The sequence below is a fragment of the Ctenopharyngodon idella genome, chromosome 17, assembly GCF_019924925.1.
Source record: "Ctenopharyngodon idella isolate HZGC_01 chromosome 17, HZGC01, whole genome shotgun sequence".
Lineage (NCBI taxonomy): Eukaryota > Metazoa > Chordata > Actinopteri > Cypriniformes > Xenocyprididae > Ctenopharyngodon > Ctenopharyngodon idella.
Genome location: NC_067236.1, coordinates 35405564 through 35425351, shown reverse-complemented (window position 1 = coordinate 35425351; position 19788 = coordinate 35405564). Strand labels below are relative to the sequence as shown.

Genomic DNA, 19788 nt, shown 5'->3' with positions numbered 1-19788 from the left:
CCGAATAAAAAAACAAAACATAATTGTTGTTGTTCGTTTGTTTTCTGTCAGCAGAGGGCGACGTACACACTACAGCGACAAAATGCTTCTTTATTTTTACACTGTCTTGAAATATTCAAATGTATTTGCTAATACTTGAATGTTATTGTTGATGAGCTTCTGGATCTGTGTTTGGATCAGACTGTTTAATCTCTCATCGGAGTTCAGAGAAAGAGAGAGAAGTTGATCGATACTGACCCGCTCTCTCTCTCTCTCTCTCTCTCTCTCTCTCTCTCTATTTGTGACGAGAGAGAGAGAAAGTGAAAGTAAGTTAGAGTTCATCTGTCGCCATTTTATGCTGTTAAAATACGAACACGAGCGTCAAAGTGTTTAATAGAAACGTTTATCAAAGTTTATGCAGGAATTTCCGTGTATCTTTATGATGTTAAAGCTGGAGGATTTGAGAACCTGTAACTTGTGAAAGTTTGATCAAGGTGAGTGTTCATGTGTGGTGACTTCCTCATACTATTATGAATGTATATATGATTGTTTGGTAAAATAAAATAAATAAACTTTAATAAAGTGTTTCTTTCAACTTGACTTCAGTGTTTCTTGTGTGTTTCGTGATGTCTGTGATTCTTCAGAAGTTTAACAGTGTAAACATGTATAACTGAGCTTGAGTTAACGCAGTCACGTGATCCTTTTTCTCCCACACTCAGCATATGTTCAGCTAAATTATGAAAGTTGTTAAATCATTTAATTTTGTGTCTATTTTGTCAGTGGAGGAGATCAAACTCATCAGATTCTCCTGCAGCTTCATCATGGGTGATTCACAAGGATCCAGAGATGGAGATTTTTCTCCAGGATGCAGGTACTTTCAACAAACACTGTAAAATATTGTATTACATCACAGAAAAAAGATCACAGTTTTTGATTTTTTCCACCCACTGATCGCAGAAACAGATTACAGAAAAAAAGTGTGTATCCTATTTTGTCTGTTTTTGTTTGTTTTAATATTAACATTAAATATTAAAGAAAAAGATCATAAAGTTTCCTCAAAGTGCTTTTTAATGAAAGATAAATGTGTTTATATTAATATGGTTCCTGTCATAAAGAATGAACACAGTAATCTAAAGGATTGAACTGAATCTGTTCTGTTACAGTTCAGTCCAGCAGAAGAGCTCAAACCCAGAGTCCAGCTGTGTGTCTGTGAAGAGTAACTGGTCTATGGAACAGCCAATAATGTTTAAGAGTGGAAACACACGGCCTGATCCCAGGTATATTATTTCTATAAAATATATGCTTATAGTCGTTATTAATATACAGCAGTGTAATGAGTTCAGTAAGTTTCAGTCTATTAATGATTTCCATTGTGTTCTTGTGCAAAGCTTGATGTATTGTATTGTTAAAACATTCACACACTGTAAAATCTGTTGGTCTGTTACTCAGTTAATGACACAATTACATCAATATCAGTGTGTCTGATTCTTTACCCTCTTCATTCTGATTGAAGGTCAAATCTTTTATCCAGTCCAGTTAAAAACAAAACTGTGAACACGCCTGTGATTCGACCACAAGACTTTAGTGAAAGCATGAATCCTGGTTTCAGGTAAAATGGAGGACTTTTTTGTTGTTGTTGCTTAATTTTAGGTGCTGCAATGCACATCACACATCACTCAATCACATGATTAATAATTGAAACATTTCAGAAACCTAATGATGTTCTGTGTCTCATAATACAGCAAACAAAATGATCTATTTTGTCATTTATGGCTATTTACTTCTTAAACTTGTGTAATAATCGGGTATTTTAATCTTACAGCCATGACTCTAAACCTGAGGTCTTAAACACACTGAGATCAAATCTGAGAAAGAAGTTTGAGTGTTTGTATGAGGGAATATCAAAGCAGGGAAACCCAACACTCCTGAATGAGATCTACACAGAGCTCTACATCACAGAGAGTGAAAGTGGAGAGATCAATAATGAGCATGAGGTGAGACAGATTGAGACACAGTCCAGGAGAGCAGAAACAGAGGACACACCGATCAAATGCAGTGACATCTTTAGACCTTTACCTGGACAAGACAAACCCATCAGAACTGTGCTGACAAAGGGAGTCGCTGGCATTGGAAAAACAGTCTCTGTGCAGAAGTTCATCCTGGACTGGGCTGAAGGGAAAGAGAATCAGGACGTCCAGCTCATATTTCCTCTTCCTTTCAGAGAGATCAACTTGATGAAGGAGAAAACACTCAGTCTTTCAGATCTTCTTCATTTATTTTTCCCTGAAACAAAAGAAATGGAAATATCCAGTGATAAGTATAAAGTTTCCTTCATCTTTGATGGTCTGGATGAGTGTCGTCTGTCTCTGGATTTTCAGAGCGATGTGAGGTTGTGTGAGGTGACTGAATCAGCCTCAGTGGACGTGCTGCTGACGAACCTCATTGCGGGGAATCTGCTTCCCTCTGCTCTCATCTGGATCACCTCCAGACCAGCAGCAGCTGATCTCGTCCCCTCTGAGTGTGTCCATCGAGTGACAGAGGTACGAGGCTTCAGTGACCCACAGAAGCAGGAATACTTCAGGAAGAGAATCAGTGATCGGAGTCTGGCCGACAGGATCATCTCACACCTGAAGTCATCAAGGAGCCTCTTTATTATGTGTCACATCCCAGTGTTCTGCTGGATCTCAGCCACTGTTCTAGAGAAGATGTTGTGGAAATCACAGAAAGGAGAGATTCCCAAGACTCTGACTCAAATGTACACACACTTCCTGATCCTTCAGACCAACATCAAACATGAGAAGGACTATGAGAAGAAAGTGAAAGATGAAGACATGATTGTCAAACTGGGGAAACTGGCATTTCAGCAGCTTGTGAAAGGCAACCTGATCTTCTATGAGGAAGACCTGAGAGAGTGTGGCATTGATGTGACAGAAGCATCAGTGTACTCAGGATTGTGCACTCAGATCTTCAGAGAGGAGTCGGGCTTGTATCAGGGGAAAGTCTTCTGCTTTGTTCATCTGAGCATTCAGGAACATCTAGCAGCTCTATATGTGCATCTCTCCTTTATAAACAAGAACATCAATGTGTTTGACCAGATTACCAAACCAACTAAAGCTTCACTATCTGATCTCCATCAGAGAGCTGTGGATGAGGCTTTAGACTGTAAAAATGGGCATCTGGACCTTTTCCTTCGTTTCCTTCTGGGTCTGTCAGTGAAGTCTAATCAGAGTCTCTTACAAGAACTAAAGACACAGAAAGGAAACAGCTCTGACAACAATGAGAAAACAGTTCACTATATCAAAGAGAAGATCAGTGAGAATCCCTCTCCAGATAAATACATCAATCTGTTTCACTGTCTGAATGAACTGGGTGATCTTTCACTAGTGAATGAAGCTGAACCTCATATGAGCTCTGGAGGATTACGTAATGTGAAACTCTCCTCATCTCAGTGGTCAGCTTTAGTTTTTGTGTTTTTGACCTCAGAGGAGACAATGCAGGAGTTTAACCTGAACAGCTTAATTGGATACAAAAATGATCAGTAAGTAACACTGAGTACAATCATTACAGTCTAAAACATTATGAACAAAGAGAAACAAGAATCTGATAAATCTGTAATCCTGCAGATGTCACACAGAGTTTAGTAGTTCATATTTTTATGTTCTTTTATTTCTCTCTCACACAAACACTCCCAAAAATCACTCCTCCATAACGTAATAAAGCACAGGGATACAAACTTGTCTGTTTTGAATCCCAAATAGGTCATTTGTGTTCATGCACACTAGGCATACGTGTACAAGTGTAAACAGTTGCCTCTTGCACATGTAGGTAGCTGCAGTTTACAAAAATGCAGAGTTTAACTGCACAGCTAAAAATGTCAGCAAAGATTGCAGTTCAGTCTCCATGTTATTGTTTACACGGTCGTCAAGGATATGCAGAGTGAACGTGGGCAGCCACGCCATCATTTTCAAAATTCTCCGTTTTGGTACGTTTACACTGAAACGCAACCCCAGCATTTTCAAACTAAAACGGGCTCTGCAGCATTTTCGAAAGTCTCCGTTTTCAAGGTTCGTAAACGCTGGTGTAGTGTAAACGACAGCCGTAACCGTAGCAAATTGTATGTGTTTTAAAACGAAAACACACTAGTGTAAACGGGGCCTCAGTTTGAAGGATCCTTTGAAGGCAGCCTTCGTTTCACGTCCTTCATTCAGCTCATTTTGAAGGATGCATCAAGTGTATCCTTTGTGTCCTTCAATCACCCACAATCCTTTGCAAACATTCCAATCCACGGAAAAGAACTGATGGAAACAAGTCTGCACTTATCTGAGTTCATTATGAAATGTAAGACAAAAATAATGTTTTCAGTGATGAAGGCATACATGTTATCTTTTGTTTTGGTGTAAATTAATCACTAACTCTAAACTGCCAGTAATGTAAGCCACTGGGAGACACAGACGGTTGTCATTCACTGTATTGCATTAAGAAAAGATTTTTAATACAAAGTATTTTTCCAAAATTAAGTTTTATTAGTATTTTTGTGCTGTTGGAGCGGGAACATGTGTGACGTAGCCATGCACACTTACTAGAGCGTCTCATTCTAGTGTTTAATGCTGAGGAGGACTCGAGTCTACAAGCCTCAGAAGGACTGGACTGTTTGAGAAACACCCAATATCAATATGCAGGAGACTCCCGGAACTTCTGGAAATGTCTCTCCTGAAATTGCGATGGTTGACATAGTGATAACCATAGCAACGGACAGGACAAAAAAAATCTGATATGTCAAAATAGATCTGTCACTAAGTGTTGTAGTGTGAATGCAGACTAATAGACCTGCCACAACAACACTGACAAGAAAAAGTGTAAGGCCCGTCCAATCGGCCCAACGGCGGTTTCCCACAGGACGGGGAAGATTTCTTGCACGTTCGGTCTTTTCAGTGTGGCAAAGTAGTTTAATTCCAATTAAATGTTTATCTGACTCCATTTTATTATGACCTCGAATTTAGGTTGGAATGCCAATTGATTATTGACTATTTATATGATAATTTATCTAGACATTTGATTATTCTATTTAACTCTTTACTCTTATTGTACTCCTTCATTCGGTTCTCAGAGTCGCACAGGGTCCTCGCACCAGCTGTTATGCGGGCCCACGATCAAAAACTCGCCAGTCTGATCAATAAGCAGAGGTTATGGCTAAAGCAATTTAACAATGCTGCCCATGCTTGCTATTGTTAAAAGGTACCCATGTAGCCCCATACAATCGCCTATATAAAAACTTGGTTAAAACTCCGACAGTAATCAGGGGTTATGACCAGTACTATGAGGTAATGTCGCCCCTCGATAGTAATTTATCTGGCCCCTTATAGTTAATAATATAACTATATAACAACTTAATTAAAGCAGAGGCAATGACCAGAGGTTATGACCAGTACACCTTTGTCTAGCCCCATATAGTGAATGCGATTGAATAACAACTTAGTTAAAGTCAAGCAGTTAGTCAGAAATCTAGAATCTCGCCAGATGTGCCCCATGCTCCATACAATCTGAGATCTAGTATGTACTAAACCCTGGTCGTAGATTTACGGTAACAAAGGATACATCGTTATCTGCTGAAGTCAATAATTTCAGAGTAAGTCAGAATAAAGCCAAATGTAACAATTTATTAGTCAGGTAAATGTATCATGCCAATTACATAATCAATTCAAAGATGATCAATACAAAACATCAAATGCTCAGAAAAAGAGTAAAAAGATTCATACCTGACAGTAGAAAATTGCACATTGCTGAGTGTCCTAGACTCTGATTACAGAATCGCCCCGAGCCTCCTGCAACATCTCTTTAAACCTTTCGACCTTTTGACCTTTAGACCTTTGTACCAGTCATTTCAAATGATACCAAACATGTATAGTGTTGTATGATAACGAAGGAAAGGAAATGTAGATTAAGGCAATGCGGGTGAGGTGTGATTGACTCAGTGTGATTGCGTCTCGGATGGGGATGCTAATTTTGCAAAAGAGAGTTCAAATGTTAATTTCCTTTGTTTTCTCAAAGAGTAGCCCACCATCAGTCTAGCATCAGTCTTACAAAAGAAAAAAACAAATCTGTGTTGGCAGAATATGTTCAGTAACTTCTTCAGTTAGATACTAATAAAACTTTTTCACATGTCCTTTTTAAAGCAGTGTTTATTGAAGGTATTTAATGTAATATTTACTTATAATATTACTCATAGTATTAATTGTTATTATTAGCATTAATAATTAACATATTTTTTATTTTCAAATAGTGACGCAGTAAATACAGCAGATGAAGTTCTTCAGAAGATGCTGCCTGTGGTTACAGCAACTAGATCAGCTGTGTAAGTAACACTGAGAACAATCATCACTGTGAAAACTTTATAACATTTTTTTACTTAAAAATATAAATTAATGGTTCAACAAAAAATATGAGCATCACACTTCAGCTTTTTAACCCTCCACCTATCTGACCTGCTAGGCTTCTATTGTAAGAGCATTACTGTAAATGTGTTTCTGTTCATTTTTACAAACTGAGACATGATAAAATGACTTTGTGTTTTAGCTAATGTGTTTTAGCTGAGGTAAATGTATGTTCTCTGCAGTGAGTTAAGGCGATCCTAATATTATCTATGTTTCTTTCATGCTATAACTAGTAGTAAAGAGGAAAAGATAACCGGTTCGCTCGTGCTCCGCACTGCTGCTTGAACTGAGACACTACAGCGATCTGTCAGCCACATTAAAGAGCGCCAAAAACACATTTATTGTTTGAATTTCTTAATACGTTTGACAGAATTTGAAAGCTGAGATTTTCTTATCAAAAGTGCATCAACTGAAAACAGCACAGACTAAAAGATTGATCCTCTGGATTTATGGACTGATATCAGTTCATAAAAATAAAGATTGTTTAAAATTAGGGATGCTCCGATCGATCGACTGCAGATCGTTATCGGCCGATAATCAGATTCTGTTGCTGTGACCCAATTCAGAGGCTGCATCCTTCGAAGGCCGAGTGTGTCACAGTGAAGGCTGTCCCAATTAGAAGACTCCTCCAAATGCGGCTTTCGTTTGTCGTGAAATGATGGGTACATCAGATAAATCTAAGATCAGTGCTCCGTAGGCTAGACCATCCCATCTAACAACGCTCATATCGACCTTCGAAGGATGCAGCCTCTGAATTGGGACACAGCTTATGAATCGATCAGGAGTCACTAAAACAGGCCGATCTCACCAACCAAACACATAATTGATTATGTCAGACTTTAGCATCACAGTCATTTCATCACCAGTGTGGAGTTATTACACGGTCTCATGAAACGTCTCGGTTACGTATGTAACCCTCGTTCCCTGAAGGAGGGAACGGAGACGTACGTCAGTAGTGACCGACGAATTGGGATATCGCTAGAGAGCCCTATCAGCTTCGAGTGAACTACAACAGGCCAATGAAGTTGGCGTGCGATATTTGCATAATGCGCACCGCCCCCGCCAGGTGGTATAAATAGGGGAGCAGATGCAATCGCACTCTGTTTTTCGCTGAGGAGACAACCTAGTCTGCACTACAGCGAGGGTACAGCAACTGTGGCGACGGGACGTACGTCTCCGTTCCCTCCTTCAGGGAACGAGGGTTACATACGTAACCGAGACGTTCCCTTTCAGTCGGTCACGTTCGACGTACGTCAGTAGTGACCGACGAATTGGGATCCCAAATAAAGCGCCACAGTATGAACCCCTTCCAGTGCCCAGCGCAAGCTCTAGCCACCCGGCGCACCAGTGGGACGGGGAAGGGGGCGAGCTTACGCCGAGAGAGTCTACTGCTGTTCCGATATACCCACTAAGTAAACTAGACTACACTGGGGAAGCGAACCTGTAGGGGACGCTGCGGAGACCACTACCCACCTGTAGGGGAGGAATTTACGTGGAGAGTACACATATGGACTGGCCGTGGGCAGTACGCATATGGAGTCCCTGGGATGGCTCCACCTGGGTAGGGGGGAGACTCATCTGACAGGTGACAGCAGAGCTGGCTCTGCTAGGGAAAGACACGGGCTCGCCGTAGGGAGTTGACCGTGGACAAATACACACATGGGACCGCTCACGTGGAGGGGTCACGACATGTGGAACCCAGCCAAACGTCAACGTCGGTGACGGAGGTTTGGCCTGGCATCAGACACTCCGCAATGTCCGAGCCGAAGGGGGAGGCGGAGGAACTCGACAGGGTTCGCCAAGCGGGGAACTCGACTGGAGTAAAAAGGATGCACGTATCCGGCCCAGGGGGCGGGAGTGGCATTGCAAGCCGACACTAGAACGGGCTCTTCGCGTCTACCGGCTGGTGGAAGCGAGTACACGGGAAGATACCGGTTCTACACGAAGGCTATAGAATCTAGCGAACGTGTTAGGTGTCGCCCAGCCCGCAGCTCTACAGATATCTGTCAGCGAGGAGCCGTGCGCCAGCGCCCAGGAAGAGGCCACTCCTCTGGTGTAGTGGGCTCTCAACCTGAGCGGGCAAGGCACGCCCTGGGACTCATACGCCAGGGCGATGGCGTCCACTATCCAGTGGGCCATCCTCTGCTTGGAGACAGCCTTTCCCTTCTGCTGGCCTCCGTAACAGACAAAGAGCTGATCTGAGGTCCTAAAGCTTCGCGTTCTGTCCACGTACAGGCGCAGAGCGTGGACGGGAGAGAGCAAAGCTAGGGCTGGGTCTGCCTCCTCCGAAGGCAGCGCTTGCAGGTTCACTACCTGATCTCGAAAGGGAGTGGTAGGAACCTTGGGCACATATCCAGGCCGGGGTCTCAGGATAACGTGAGAGTCACCGGGCCCGAATTCCAGGCACGATTCGTCAACCGAAAATGCGTGCAGGTCCCCTACCCTCTTGAGCGAGGCCAATGCAACCAGGAGGACGGTCTTTAGGACAGTACTTTTAACTCGACTGATTGCAAAGGCTCGAAGGGACGACCCCGGAGAGATGTAAGAACCAGGGTCAGATCCCAAGAGGGTACAGAGGGGGGCCAGGGAGGATTAGTCTCCTCGCCCCCCTCAAGAACCTGACGATCAGATCGTGCTTCCCTAGCGATTTACCATCAACTGCATAGTGATGTGCGGCGACAGCGGCAACATACACCTTGAGGGTGGAGGGAGACAGCCTTCGCTCCAGGCCCTCTTGCAGAAAGGAAAGCACGGTTCTGACCGAACATGATCGGGGGTCCTCTCGCTCTGGTTGAGAGGAACACCATTCGACGAATAGGTTCCACTTCAGCGCATAGAGGTTCCTCGTAGAAGGAGCTCTAGCGGAAGTGATGGTGTCTGCGACCGCTTGCGGGAGATCACTCAGAACCTCCGCGTCCCGTCCAGGGACCACACATGGAGTTTCCACAGGTGGGGACGCGGGTGCCAGAGGGTGCCCCGTCTCTGAGTCAGGAGGTCCTTCCTCAGAGGAATGGGCCAGGGAGGTGCTGTCGCGAGGAGCGTAAGGTCCGAGAACCAGGTCCGAGTGGGCCAGTATGGAGCCACTAACAAGACCTGCTCCTCGTCCTCCCTGACTTTGCACAGGAGCTGTGCGAGAAGGCTCACTGGGGGAAACGCATATTTGCGTAGGCCCCGGGGCCAGCTGATTGCCAGGGCATCCATGCAGAGCGTGCCGCCGGTCAGGGAATAGAACTGGCAGTGGGCAGTCTCCGGGAGGCGAACAGATCTATCTGTGCCTCGCCAAAGCGCTGCCAGATCAGCTGGACCACCTGGGGACGGAGTCGCCATTCGCCCGGAAGCGGAGGCTGCCGTGAGAGCTCGTCGGCTGCACGGTTGAGCACGCCTGGGGCGTGAATGGCACGAAGCGACCTCAGATGCTTCTGACTCCATAGCAAGAGATGGCGGGCGAGTTGCGACATACGGCGGGAGCGTAGACCACCCTGATGGTTGATGTACGCAACGGCCGCAGTGTTGTCCGAGCGGACCAGTACGTGCTTGTCTGTCAACAGCTCCTGGAAGCGGCCCAGTGCAAGACGTACTGCTAGCAACTCGAGGCAATTGATATGCCAATGCAGTTGGGGCCCCGTCCACAGACCCGATGCTGCATGCCCGTTGTACGTGGCCCCCCACACCGTGGCAGAGGCATCTGTGTGGACCACAGCATGCCTGGACACTTGTTCGAGGGGAACTCCAGCCCGCAGGAACGAAGAGTCTGACCACTTGGTGAGGGTGCGACGGCAGTTCGGTGTCACGGGGACACGGAACGTACCGCGCTGCCACGCCCATCTCGGGACCCGGCCGCGGAGCCAGTGTTGAAGCGGCCTCATATGAAGCAATCCGAGCGGCATGACTGCGGCTGCGGATGCCATATGCCCCAGGAGCCTCTGAAAGAGTTTCAGTGGGGCCGCCGTCCTGCGCTTGAGCGTACTCAGGCAGGTCAACACTGACTGGACGCGCTCCTCTGAGAGGCGCGCGGTCCAGGCGACCGAATCCAGTTCCCTACTGAGATAAGAGATCCTCTGCCCGGGGGAGAGTTTGCTCTTGTCCCAGTTGACCCGAAGACCCAACCGACTGAGGTGAGCTAACACCATGTCCCTGTGTTCGCACAACTGCTCCCACGAGCTGGCCAGGATGAGCCAGTCGTCGAGGTAGTTGAGATGCGAACGCCCTGTTCCTTGAGCGGAACAATGGCCGCCTCCGCAACCTTCGTAAAGACGCGGGGCGACAGGGCCAGCCCGAAGGGTAGGACTTTGTACTGATATGCCCGACCCTCGAACGCAAACCGTAGGAGTCTGTGACGAGGCAGAATCGAGACATGAAAGTACGCGTCCTTCAGGTCGATCGCTGCAAACCAATCCTGGGGACGGATGCATTTGAAAATGCACTTCTGCATAAGCATCTTGAACGGCAGCCTGAGAAGGGACCGATTCAGGACACGCAGATCCAGGATTGGCCGTAGCCCACCGCCCTTCTTGGGTACAATGAAGTAGGGGCTGGAGAACCCTGACTTCAAATCGGCTGGAGGGACCGGCTCGACTGCATCCTTCGCCAGGAGGACAGCAATCTCCGCCCAGAGAACAGGTGCATTGTCCAGGGACACACGAGTGTAATGGACACCCCTGAACACCGGGGGACGCCGGGCGAACTGAATCGCATAGCCGAGTCTGATGGTACAAATGAGCCAGCGGGACGGGCTGGAAAGCGCTAGCCAGGCTTCCAGACACCGAACCAGCGGGACCAAATGGACCACAGACGTACCGGGCGTGGGGCAGCGAGGTAGAGTGCTGGACCCGACTCGGACGGCATAGCGGCCCGTAGTGTGGTCAGACTCTGCAAGGTGGCAGTGTGAATGGGAGACGGCACATGGGAGGCGGCCTCAACCAACACACTGGGACCTGCTGGCGAAGTGAGAGGGGGCTGAGAGTGGCAAGGTGGGGCCTTGCGCACTGCCAGCCGCGCCCTCTTGGGACCTGGAGGGTCAGAAAACAGTTCTACTCCGTGGGCACCGCTGGTCTCCGGAGAGCCAGCGGCGGAACAAACCAAAATTCTCCACCCGGCCCTCCTCCGGGGAGGGAGCGATGCGGGCATCGTCTCCCGAAGAACTGTTTACCTCAGCTCCAGGTCACCAGTTTCTCCAGGACCGCTTCGCTAGCCAAGTGGCTTGGCTGCGGGCTGAGCGGGCTGGATTTTAGGCCAGCTTGTGAGATGAGAGCATCGAGAAAGCGTACTTAGACGATGACAAACCTCTGCAAGGCTAGCCAGGGGTGTTTCCGGACCACCATGGTAGACATTGTCTGGCCAGGGGCCTGCGCTATGACTTGCATCATGCGTAGCTCAACCCCGACTCAGAACTACCCATATGCAATGAGTGCTTTGGCCTTCCACAGACTTGCCGGGGGCCAAGACCCATGCAGGGCAGAGGTGGTGTGCCCGTAGCACTGCCACCCCACCACAGAGGGTAGTGAGAGAGAAAAAACTTAATGCAGATATGACCCTTTTGGTGTTCCATATTTGGCACCAAGAAAGGCTTCTAAACTGCCAAGTTTTTCATGCACGTCCAGGCTAAGACAGGGGGCGGGGCAAGGCGAGTACGCGTCACACCACGCCCCCAGGGGCCCGGGAAAGCATGGTCGTTAACTCTGAATCACAACCGTGGGACGCTCAGCCTCATCTTCATGTCCAGAGCCCAACAACCCTCTCTCCAATGTAGCAGTCGACATCTGATCCTCTGCTGGAGCCCTGACTAAGATGCTAGGTCCCCCATGAGAAGGACCAGCAATCCACCCAGAAGCTACCAGCCATGTGAGAGAGTGAACGTGGTCGTCTAACTGAACGACACACGGCGCTGAGCGCCGACGTGGCCATGTTTTTACCAAACATAAACCACCCACGAACACAGTCACAGCATGTTTGCGATGCGCTAGAGGAGTGGGGGGCCCACGGAGATTGGCTCGGCAGGTAATGCCCCACTGTGATCCTCTGGTCACCCTGGCTTATTCACCAAAAGTAGTACTTTTCTGATTCAGAAAGAGAAACTAGATCGGGGAATAGGTGAGGGGACTCCACCTCGTTTGAGGCACTCGAGTCTCGACCACGCATCTAGAGCGCCGAACAACGCGCTGGGTTGCCATGGCAACGCGCGCTGTCAGCCGGCAGCTCGACGGCACACGGCGCGCTGAGCGCTCAAGCCCTTACGAGAAAGGCAAGACGAACAACGCGCCGACGTGGGCATGCTCTCTTTTTTTACAAGAGAATATGAACCACCCACAAACACAGTCTCAGCACGCTAAGCAGACATGAGAGAAAGTGATTGTGGCCGTCAGTGAGGATAGGAAACGACCGCCTCCAGAAACGCACAGACAGAATGACGTCTTGAAAAAGACGCAGTGTCTGTCTGTGAAGCTCTTTTAGAAGCTCTTGTTCTTTGTGCCGAAGCACACAGGGAACAGCCGCGATGTGACTGCAGGTACACTTTTCACTCCCTGAGTCACACACACAGAGGAACCGGCCCAAATCGCAAACCAACGGGGCAAATAATGCTGTGAAAACAGCAGTTGAGAGCTGTATAACAGCTCGAGAAGCTCACTCTGGGAAGCTCGCGGCCTCGCTGTAAGGTGCTATAAAGCCAGCACTGTAGAACAAAAGCTCTTCAAAGGCTTGCGAAGTCACTCTCAGACTAACAGCAGGAACACACAGGTTGGCTCCGAAGCGAAAGACAGAGTGCGATTGCATCTGCTCCCCTATTTATACCACCTGGCGGGGGCGGTGCGCATTATGCAAATATCGCACGCCAACTTCATTGGCCTGTTGTAGTTCACTCGAAGCTGATAGGGCTCTCTAGCGATATCCCAATTCGTCGGTCACTACTGACGTACGTCGAACGTGACCGACTGAAAGGGAACAATGACTTTTAAGCCTTACAATTTAAGAACATTGTGCAGTAAGAAGTGAAACAGCGCTCATTCGATACGTGCGCATGGTTTCTGAGAGCGGTTCTGAGCGCAGTCAGCGCACACACCTGGAACACATAAAGCTGCTGCTCATACAGAGCGTGAGTACTTACACCTGTTTCACACACACTCCGTCTGCAGTACGTATGCGTTGCAGGAGCAGCACGCGCATATTGTGCTTTCACGCATGTCGCGTTTGCAGTGCGCAGCTGATCCGTGGCTGCAGTGGCGTAGGCAGAATTTTATTTTTGGCCGGGCCTGGGCAAAAGTGAGCGGGCACTTTCACGTAGGGTCCTATAGCCTACATATTTCTTATAGCCAAAAGCAAACTAACGGACTAGGGGTGTGCGATATTGACAAAAAATTATATCTTGATATTATCTGATATTTTCTTGATAACGATAATTAGACAATATTTTGCTGAGTGTGTTATTGTGTTGGTACCTTGGCAGGTTTTTCCCGTGGGCAGCTGACTCCTAAAGTTTTTGATATTCTTCATATTTTGTGCAGTGGTTAGTTTGCAGCAGTGACTGAAAATATCTTTTCCAATAAGTTTAAAATGATTTTTTACCTTTTACCATTTTTACCTTTATCTTTTAACCTAATTAAATTGATGCCTCATCTTTTGTGTCAAATTAATTAACAAATCTTTTGTGTCATTTAATCAAATTCAATTAGAACAATAAGATACACCAGGGCTGTTACCAATCAAATGAAATTTATATCAGCAAAATTAATCTTTGCAATGCAGTGGAAACACAGAAAATGCATCTAAAGTGCTTTTATATGCATTTATACACACTGTTTGATGCAGTTCAGAGCTGACAAATGCATTTAAACTGCAGTTACAAATGCATAATGTTTTAAACATAAAACGCTGAATATTGATATTTTGAAATTATTAAAAATGAAAAGATGCTTTAAATGTGACATCAGTTGGCAGCAAGTCACTGTCAATGAGTGAGTCATTAGTTTCAGCCGATTCATTCAAACGGCTGATTCTTTCAGGAACAAAGCTTATCATAAACTAGCGCTGAGCCCAATCTGCCCTACCTAAACTTTCAGCCAGGAGTCGCTACTGATATTGAGTCCGTTATAGGGGTGTAAGATAATATTGTGATTGTTGTTTTAACGATATGCGATCTGAAATTATCTAAATTTTTTTCTCACTTTACAAAAACAAACACAGAGAGTCGCGTGCATCTCATACACTACGTGATGTAACGTTAGTCTAGTAGGTTAGACTAGTGCGCTGGCGCATTTAGAGTGCACGCTTTCACTGTGTGATTAAAACATTTGTAATGCACCCAATATTGAAGATAAGGGGGTAAAAGTACATCTGTATATGTCTTAAATATTTATATCATTTAATCAATATCACATGAAGAGTGCAGTTTTTCTCCAAATATCAACATGATTACAAATGTGATATTGATTTCATACAACAGTTAAAAAAACAAGAAGTTAATATTTAGTGACTTACATTTTAGATACAATATTGCCTATTTTCGCTCTATTTCGCCAACAAAAATATTTCCAAACAAAGCTGCAGGAGTCAGGATTGATTTGCGTGTCTGAGCAACACACGGCGGTGAATGAACGAATCGTTTGAATGAATGATTCAGTGATTCACACTTTAAACATTTTGTAAGCTTTATATCCTGATCGCTGAACACATCAGACACACTTTTGGCAGAATTCTAATGTCCTTGCGTTATTCAGCCTGAGGGTGGCGCTCTATCGATGATTGACAGACTTTAGTTCACACGACAAACGCATAGAATGCCATCTTAGAATTGCCTTAATGTAGTATTTATTGTGTCCAAATGTTGTTTTAGAATATTACAAGTTAGAAGTTCCAGTGAGGAAAACAAAGTCACGTCTTTTCTCAGAACAAACATAAAACAAACACAACAGAACTACTGTATAAAGGCTATTCACATGAGCACGTTTAAATTAAAAGATTTATACTTTCATTAATCTGATACGCTACTCCACATAGGAAGAACAAATATGCCAACTAGTTATTGACCTGAAGCAGACACATATCTGAAGCGGACTGATATCGTCTTGGTCTGGAGTGAGGTTTATGTAAGGTAACGTAAAAATAAGCGTCAGTCTGAAATCTGCCCCAATGGCGCTCTATGACAGCGCGCTGCAGTTCCAATTTTCACCACAGATTTACATCATAGACTGTAAAACAATATGGATGTGACATCACCTGTAGATTTCTGAAGAGCATTTTTGAAGTGAAAATGAGGCCGCTGCCATCTTAGCAATGCGTCACTGCACGTCACTTTTCTAAAATCAAAATAAAACCGAACACCTCAAAATTGCAATAAATCAAGGTAAACACAACAGCCTTTTAAACATCTACAAACATCTCAGTTAGGCTCAGGTGCTCAAAAAGAGCATAAGGAAACCAATATCCTTCAAAAAGTTCTCTTCAATATAATGGATACATAAAATTAAAAAGTCAAAGTCTGCTTACACTGGACGTGCTGGTTTGGGCCTCATCACCGGCTGCAACCACATCCTCATATATGCTCTCAAATATGAAACACCTGCGATTCAGCAACTACCTGCACATGCACTCACATTTGTGTAAAGTAGCCTTGTTGGCAAGTTTGGGTGAGTAAAGGCAAAGCACACAAGATATAGTTCCTTCAATGTCCTGTAGATGGCAATATTGCTTTTTTTTGTAGCAGAAATAAACTGCAGCAGAAAAAGTTAGGTGCCATGCAAAATGTAACAAATAACTGTATAACTCATTACAAATGTATTAGAGTAAAGAGTACATATTTATTAAAAAATGTAGTCAAGTAGAGAGTAAAAGTTGCTAATAACTTTGATACTCAGAAACAGGTACAAAATAGTCACAACCTTAAGTACACTAACTAGGGGAGAGTGGGGCACAACCTAATGCTTTTTGACTTTCTCAGTTTGTGTAAATCTACTTAGGGTTCAGAGAATTGATTTTGTTCCACATTAATTTCACACATGTCTGCTACAAATATGTCATTAATGCAGTGTATGCTTTTTTCTTTATTTACCCCGAAAGAAGAGAAGTGAAATGTGACAACATGCCCCATAGGTGGGGCGCACTGAAACATGACCATATGACAGCTTAAAATGTTATCTGATCTAATCAAAATAATATACATGATAAACTAAAATATTTTGTCATTAAAAGACAATTATTATTTCTTTCTAGGGCTGCAACAAACGATTATTTTGATAATCGATTAATCTACCGATTATTGGAACGATTAATCGACTAATCACAGATTATTACACTGATTAATCAGTATGCTTTGATAGATTATTCCACTTTAGCAATGAGTTAAAATATTGAGTTATACTTTAACTAATAAATAAAAATCACTTCAGCTTTTAGACGAGCCAGTGCCAGTGCTGAACATTGATTAAAATAATATTTTATGAATGTTCAGGTTCTTCCTCTCAGTCTTTATTCACCTTTTCTTCATGGTATCGCAACAGATATTCATAAAAGTTAATTATGCCAATTGTATTGGTAACTGTATAGAATAGCATAGCTCTAATAGCGGAGCACATTGTGACGCAGTGTTACAACGAACCCGATCTGTGCAACTGGAATTTAAACTTGGTTAGTGTCTTCTGCTAGTTAGTGAAACATTAAAAAACTAACAGATTAGAGATTAAAATAATATCAGATTTGTCTGATTTTAAATAAACAAAAAAATATAGATGAAAAATTAACATTTACTTTTGCTATTATTAAATAAATATTCAGTGATATCTTCCAAAGATTTCTGAATTTTGGTGCAATTTTTTTTCTCTATATTTTGCTGATATGGCAACTAGAAAATACACTAATTTTCATCATGCTATCATGTGTGGAAGTATTTAAACCATGTGTGTTACAACTAACCCCGCTTTAGGTTGTGCCCCACGCTTCCCTAATTACATTTACACAAACACACTCCTGGTTTTGGGAAACAGACTGTAATTTTAGGATGATTCATACAATTGTTTCTACAAGGTTTATGATGCTTTTGGGAAATGTGGCCCTGTAAGTTTTGATCTGAGAGAGTGAAGAGTGTGTCATTGTTCCCTACAGGTTGTGGGATTGTGGTGTCATAGATGAAGGTTGTGCTGCTCTGGCTTCAGCTCTGAGATCAAACCCCTCACACCTGAGACACCTGGATCTGTCTTGGAATAAACTAGGAGACTCAGGAGTGAAGATGATTTCTGCTGTACTGGAGAATCCTCACTGTAAACTGGAGGATCTGAGGTAAGATCATTTTTCTGACAGTCACATGATCTGGTGCTCAAAGAGACATATTTTTAAAAAGTTCATAGTGAGACCAAAACTAAACTAATGAAATAATAAAGAGTACACAAACGAATAAACTCTATCAATAAACATGATGATGAAAAAAAGAGGTGCAGAAAGAGAAGCAAAATGAAGAATGTTAATTTGTGATAACTGAAGAGGAATCTCATTGAATTCACATTATATTTTCTGTCTCCATCTATAACACTGTTAGTGTGAACATGATTAGATGAATATTAGCTACATTATATCATACAGAGATGCTTTGTTATCTTTAAAACATATATGGGCTACTGAGAGAGTGAAGAGTGTGTCATTGTTCTCTACAGGTTGAGGGATTGTGGTGTCACAGATGAAGGTTGTGCTGCTCTGGCTTCAGCTCTGAGATCAAACCCCTCACACCTGAGAGAACTGGATCTGTCTGGGAATAATCTAGGAGACTCAGGAGTAAAGATGATTTCTGCTGTACTGGAGAATCCTCACTGTAAACTGGAGGATCTGGGGTAAGATCATACGCGACTCTCACATGAAACTGTCACTGAGAATTTTGCAATTTTGCAAGGTGGTATTTTGTACAAATGTAGAACGGCTTCAGTATAATTTCACTTTGAACATAAATTGCACATTGTTACTTTCAACCCCGTCAGTTGGGACGAAAGTAACACACAGGTGGGTCAAAAGTAACAACAACACAAGCTAGATTTTTTGTGTTAGTCTTGTTTTTATTAAATATACCTGACTATGACCTTGTTAATATGTAACTGCAAACATATTTTGTCCTTTATCTTTGCAAAAAAATATTAAATTACATTTTCATTTAAAATTGAGAATTTTAGTTTCATCAAATGTTTCAAAAGTAACCCGACAGTACAAACTTGAATTGTTTAGTTGCAATGTCAATTTATTTTATAAAACATTTTTTCAACAGTTTGAACAATATGAAAATTAAATTAAATTAGCATAATATAAATTCTCAACATAGTGTAACAGTCATGTTTCCAATCCAGCTGTTTTTATGCATAAATTCAAAATATAAATTCATAAAAACATCTGAATGGAAACACTGCAAATTCATAGGTGGATGTGGAAAAGCTAAGGTATGGCTAAAAACTAAATATGACTATGGTAAATGTAAACAGATTGAGTGAATAAATGGTGACATACAGAAATCAGCAACAGATATGTCCAGAAACGCCCTCTCATAAACATCTGGCTGAATCAGACCTCTGTCTGTCTTTCTGACCCTCACTCTTGACATATTCTGCTAGTATAATATGACATAAACATGTTTTAATAAATGCTGCACCACAGAGAAAGCCACCACATTAGCAGAGGGACAAAAGAAACAAGTGTTACTTTCATCCCAACAGGAACTCCTGACATTTAAACCCGATTTACTTTCATACTTTCATGAATTTTGCAATTTCAATAATTCATAAAGTAACATTAAAATGGAATAGAATTCAGGGAAAACTATTATTACATTCATTCATTCAAATTACCTTTCATCAATTTAAAGGGTTAGTTCACTCAAAAATGATTTTTTTTCAACCTGTTAGCCAGTTAGTCATGATTAAAATAAAGTTTATGTAATATATGTGTGTGTACTGTGTATATTTGTTTTGTATTTATACATATACATGTATATATTTAGGGACAATATAAAAATATAAAAATCAACTAGATAAAAAAGTTTGTAGACAAACTTTAAGTTGTCTTGAAAAAGCTGGTCCAGAAAGTTTGAAGAAGTTTTAAAAGTTTGTAGTTTTGAAGCTTTTCAGTTTGAAATAGTTTAAGTTTTAGAATTGTAGTTTTAAAAGATAGATAGATAGATAGATAGATAGATAGATAGATTTTAATTTGCTATGTGATTGCTAGGGTACTCGGGGTGGTTGCTAGGGTGTTGCTATGCGGTTGCTAAGGTATCCTGGGTGGTTGCTAGGGTGTTGCTCTGCGGTTGCTAGGGTACTCATGGTGGTTGCTAAGGTATCCTGGGTGGTTGCTAGGGTGTCACTATAGATAGATAGATAGATAGATAGATAGATTTAGCTTGACAGATAGATAAGGCAAC

General features: G+C 43.3%; 1 protein-coding gene across 11 annotated transcripts in view; it reads left to right on the top strand.

Moving 5' to 3' along the window:
- Positions 1 to 19788, top strand: part of LOC127499176 (protein NLRC5-like) — a 784214-nt gene that overhangs the window by 160028 nt on the left and 604398 nt on the right. For 3 of the 11 annotated variants that reach the window (XM_051869366.1, XM_051869364.1, XM_051869367.1), the window contains 4 exons: positions 1802 to 3517; positions 6260 to 6331; positions 17502 to 17675; positions 18047 to 18220. In XM_051869366.1, coding sequence (XP_051725326.1) covers positions 1802 to 3517; positions 6260 to 6331; positions 17502 to 17675; positions 18047 to 18220 — 2136 coding nt within the window. Of the gene's footprint in view, positions 1 to 45; positions 474 to 759; positions 851 to 1142; positions 1257 to 1492; positions 1589 to 1801; positions 3518 to 6259; positions 6332 to 17501; positions 17676 to 18046; positions 18221 to 19788 lie in introns of those variants that run through there. The other 8 variants (XM_051869371.1, XM_051869368.1, XM_051869363.1 and 5 more) reach the window with 6 other exon arrangements.